The 4,233-nt window shown below is 37.7% G+C and overlaps 2 protein-coding genes across 2 annotated transcripts in view; one reads left to right on the top strand and one right to left on the bottom strand.

The window, feature by feature from the left end:
• LOC138018095 (uncharacterized) overlaps positions 1–61 on the top strand; it is a 1,630-nt gene extending 1,569 nt beyond the window's left edge. Inside the window, exon 2 of the mRNA XM_068864939.1 lies at positions 1–61. This exon is cut by the window's left edge and continues 352 nt beyond it. Coding sequence (XP_068721040.1) covers positions 1–61 — 61 coding nt within the window.
• A 695-nt stretch (positions 62–756) lies between these two features.
• On the bottom strand, positions 757–2,605 carry LOC138018111 (golgin subfamily A member 6-like protein 2). Its single transcript, XM_068864940.1, has 3 exons — positions 2,554–2,605; positions 2,363–2,424; positions 757–1,882 (listed from the first exon to the last, which is right to left on the bottom strand). The coding sequence occupies exons 2-3, from the start codon at positions 2,407–2,409 to the stop codon at positions 1,114–1,116; spliced, it is 816 nt and encodes a 271-aa protein (XP_068721041.1). The 5' UTR covers positions 2,410–2,424; positions 2,554–2,605; the 3' UTR covers positions 757–1,113.
• Between the last annotated feature and the right edge of the window lie 1,628 nt (positions 2,606–4,233).

Raw genomic sequence — 4,233 nt, 5'->3', positions numbered from 1 at the left:
TAATCAAACCTCAGAATTTTTTGAATTAGACCCCCCAAGCCTCCAGGAGTATTTCAGGTGACCTAAAACATTTGCTATATTTATTCGGTTACTGCCTGGTCACACAACTGGTCAACACTTTCCTCCCAGAATCAGCCCTGGGGGGTGGGGGGAGGGGGTGGTGGTACTTTAGGATTTTTTGTGGGGGAGTGTCCTGCTGGGACCCTGGAATCCTTAATCTATACCAGAGCTAGTTCAGCTGAATTTTGCTACCTTCTACTAGACTTAACTTCCCAAAATCCCTTTGCCACTATCCTAGAGTAGCTTTTCGGCTAAGTTGCGTAAATTCAAACTTGTCGATTTGATTTTTAGTTTTAGTGGCAATTCCTGGTTTCCCTAATCTAGACTAAAACCTCCCCGCCCACCCCACCCCCCCTGCTTTGGGAAACAGCACAACCTATAAAAGATCATACATTGTATTATACAAAGCAGACATATTGTTCCACAAAAAATGAAAGCAGTTGTTACTATGGCATCCACTTATACGACAAATGGCATGCCATTTAGTTCAATGCTCAGTTGTTCAAAAGTCAGATAGTGTTATCCAGCACATAAATCACTATAACGATTTCTTTAGAGGAGGAGCACTTTCCGCCATTTGAACAACTGGGCCCAGTTTAATGCTGATAAAGGCAAGTACTTTCAAAGTTGAGGCATCTCTAATATCAAGTTTAACAAGGTATACATTGTTTACACAAATGTAAGTATTGAAGAAATAAACCTTTTCACAACACAATAATTTTTGTCAGTTCAAAAAATCAAATCAAATTTATATTTTGCAAGGTAGTCAGGGCTTTCAATAATCACTTGACTCAATTTAATATATGACATATTTTCATAGCCTGTATTCTGATAGGGTAATCACCTGATTGACACATGCATAATACAGCTAAATTCAAACTGGATCAATGAAACTAAAAAAAAATGTGATTATGATAATGATAACTCAACAATCAACTACCACTCTAGCAGAAATGGAGTTAAAAGAACAGTTGAATGCAAAATTATGTCACTAACAAGAGAAAAATTACAATGGTGCCATAGTTGAAAAAGAGAAGTTGCAATAAAAAAATGTTAACGCTTTTCCTTGGGAGCCAACCTCTCAATCAAAGCTAACATAGCCTGTGATTGCTGCTGCTGCTGGTTTAACATAGACTGCATAAACTGTAGTGTTTGCTGTTGGTTTCTTTGCTGCTGTCTATGCTGTTCTTCTTGTTGTTGCTGAATAATCTTTAGCATATCTTGCTGCATTTTTGTTTGCTGCTCTGATATACGAGATCCTCTTGCCTCTTCCTGCTTTCTTATTTCAATTTCTTCTCTTTTTAATGCCATCTCTTCTTCTGCTTTCTTTTGCAAGTATCCAATAGCATCTCCTGTACTTTTCCTGCTTTTCTTTGCTGGAACCACTCCATTTGTTTTCTCCACTCGTTTTTGAGTTTCTCCCATGGTTTCCATTGCCTTGTACCGCATTTCTTCAGCAGTTGCCTTCTCTTTCTGAAGGCTTTGCTTTTTGTTGCCAGTCGAAGGCTTATTTTTAGCTTCTTCCTCTTTTTCACACAGCTCCTCCAGCAGAGTATCTATCTCTTGTATTTCTGGACTAATACCACTTGCTCTTTCTTCTTCCCTATTTTTTGCTTTGAATTTGGACATTAGAAGATTGAGCCTATCTCTCAACGACCTTTTGTTCACATTGAATTTGCATTGGGTGAGGTTATTGAGTCTTGTGGCAATCTCATCCCACAATTTTCCTCTCTCCGGGCTCCCCTTTCTGGTTTCAAAAAGATCTGATCCCCTGACCTCTCTCAAGAATAATGTATCATGTTGATTTGTCCACTCCATTGTGCTGAAAGAGGGAATTAAAGTTTATTTTAGCACTTTATTTAAAAAACGGTGGAAACAGTAGTTTTCCTCTTCCAGACTGAGTCCTTGTATTGATTTATTGAATATTTGCTGGATGAAATTGTTCTGTTTAATACGCACTGTACGTATCCACATAAATTATTGCTCTAGATTCACAGCACTTCATCGAAGAAATATTTCCAAGTGTGGTTATACAAGCCTTAAGAGCACATTTACATATCGATGAGCTATGTAGTGGATTTGTTGGCTAAGTGTGAAAAAATTCAAAACAAAATATTTATCTCTGCACTTTTTAGCAGCCTCCAGAACTCCAAAATTCTTTATCGCCTCAGAAAATTCGGATTCAATATGTTACTAAGAAATAAAAAAATGTATTGGAGTCAGTAAAATATATTATATATATAATCGTTTTACAAGAAAGAATTCGTTGAACGTAACAGCTTATTTATCTTTACAGACTTACTTAGATTGTTTTGTCTTCACTGAACTAGCTTCAGAGTCTTCGGTCATTTTCCTGAGTTTTATCTGTGAAGAGAGCACAAAAAGCCGCTAGAGTTACTTGGCACATCCCCAGGTGGGTTGTGCTAATAAAGAAACTGAAAAAAAAGCAAGGAATGAAGAATACAAGAAAGAAATACCGGTATAAATACTCACGTTTTCACTGCGACGGCAAAATCCCCAAACTGACGTCGCCGACGTGAGGGCGACGGCGGGAATGTTGGAAATCGCATGCGCAGTTAAACTCGCCCCAATCCTAATCGGTCTTTACGTCGCCGTCGCGTCGAAAACGTCCTTATCTTAAGCTCCCTATTGTTACGTCAAATGTTGTATCACCTTTCGTGGATTAAGATGGAGTTTTTAGCGTGGATTATTATGTTTCTTTCCTCGGTGGTAATGTTGTCGTAGTTGGAGGCGAAGTCGAGTGCTTTGTTTAGGAGGTCTTGGCTGATAGATGGATAGAACTCTTCGATGTCGAAACAGATAAAGCTGAATTGTTGTTTGTTTTCGATAGATTTGAACCAGTTGATTACGGCTGTGGTGTTTTTCCATTGGTTGAGGTTGTGTTTTTTCGCGATTGTGCTCCACTTTTAGGTTTGGCTAATTACTTATTTTAGCAAAAGGTTTGGCAAAAAGCTACATGTAATTGCTAGCCCTTTTATCTTAACGGTGAAAGCTGGTCGCAAATCGGCGGCTCCTCCAAATATCTTAATTGGAGAGGGAAAAAAATCAGTTGCAAATTTAAGACTGTATTGGTCGCAATTTCGAGTCTTGACTTACCATAAGCATGTAAATACATTGGACGGGCCTAATTATAGTTCTACAAATTATTGCTTAAATTTGGAACCGCATAATCCGGTGTAATTTCTGCATAATCAACGCATGTTTACGCATAATAATTATGGCCAAAAATTTCTGCATAATCTTTAATTTTTTCTGCATCCTATCAGAAGCCACGACTCTAGTACTATTAGGGTTAACCATAATGAAAAATTTGATAATACATGGTTACAAAATGTTTCTCTGGCTGACAATAATTGAGCCCTCATTGGCCAATTTCTGGAATAAAGACTGACATTTTGACAATAACTTCCTGTGTATACTTGTTATAATAACTGTTACTTTTTCAATTTTTGTGACTTTAATAAAGATAGTACTTACATGTATCTTTGCACCTTGAATGAATTAACATATTTAAAGTATTCTAAGTCTTCTGGTGACAATTAAACAGCTTGTTCTCCAGAGGCATATGGAGCAGGCTGCAAGAAATTAGAGGTACAATTAAATTTAATTACATTGTACAATTGCTACATGTAACAATAATAATGTAGACTAATAGATTCCTTTGGCACATTTATATACATGGACCAGTGGCACACCTGACCAGACATGCAATTAACTATCATGGATTGGTATTCAGGTCCATCATACAAGTTGCCCTCAGCTGTTTATATACACTATACAGCTATGAGTCCGAGAATTTTTAAACTTTTAAACTACTGTGGGATTTCTCTATACAACACAGATAAGAAACTGGATCACAATCACCCTGACATTGTGTTTGTGTACAAACAAAACAAAAATTGCCTCATCATTGATATTGCATGCCCTAGTGACAGAAGGGTAGACATCAAACAAGAGAGAAAGGTCAACAAGATTAGTATCTGGATCTGGCAGTTGAGATAAAAGCGTTGTAGAAGATCAAGGAGTATTAAAGATGCCCCCGTTGTTATTGGAGCACTGGGTACTATTCCGAAGAGACTGGCTAGGGACTACATGTACATGTTTGCTGGGATAAGCAACAATCCTCCAAAGAGTCCTTGAAGTCTAAGGCAG

Source organism: Montipora capricornis, chromosome 2, assembly GCF_036669925.1.
Source record: "Montipora capricornis isolate CH-2021 chromosome 2, ASM3666992v2, whole genome shotgun sequence".
NCBI classification, from domain to species: Eukaryota; Metazoa; Cnidaria; class Anthozoa; order Scleractinia; family Acroporidae; genus Montipora; species Montipora capricornis.
The sequence above is the reverse complement of the archived record's forward strand: the minus strand, read 5'-3'. Positions and strand labels throughout refer to the sequence as shown.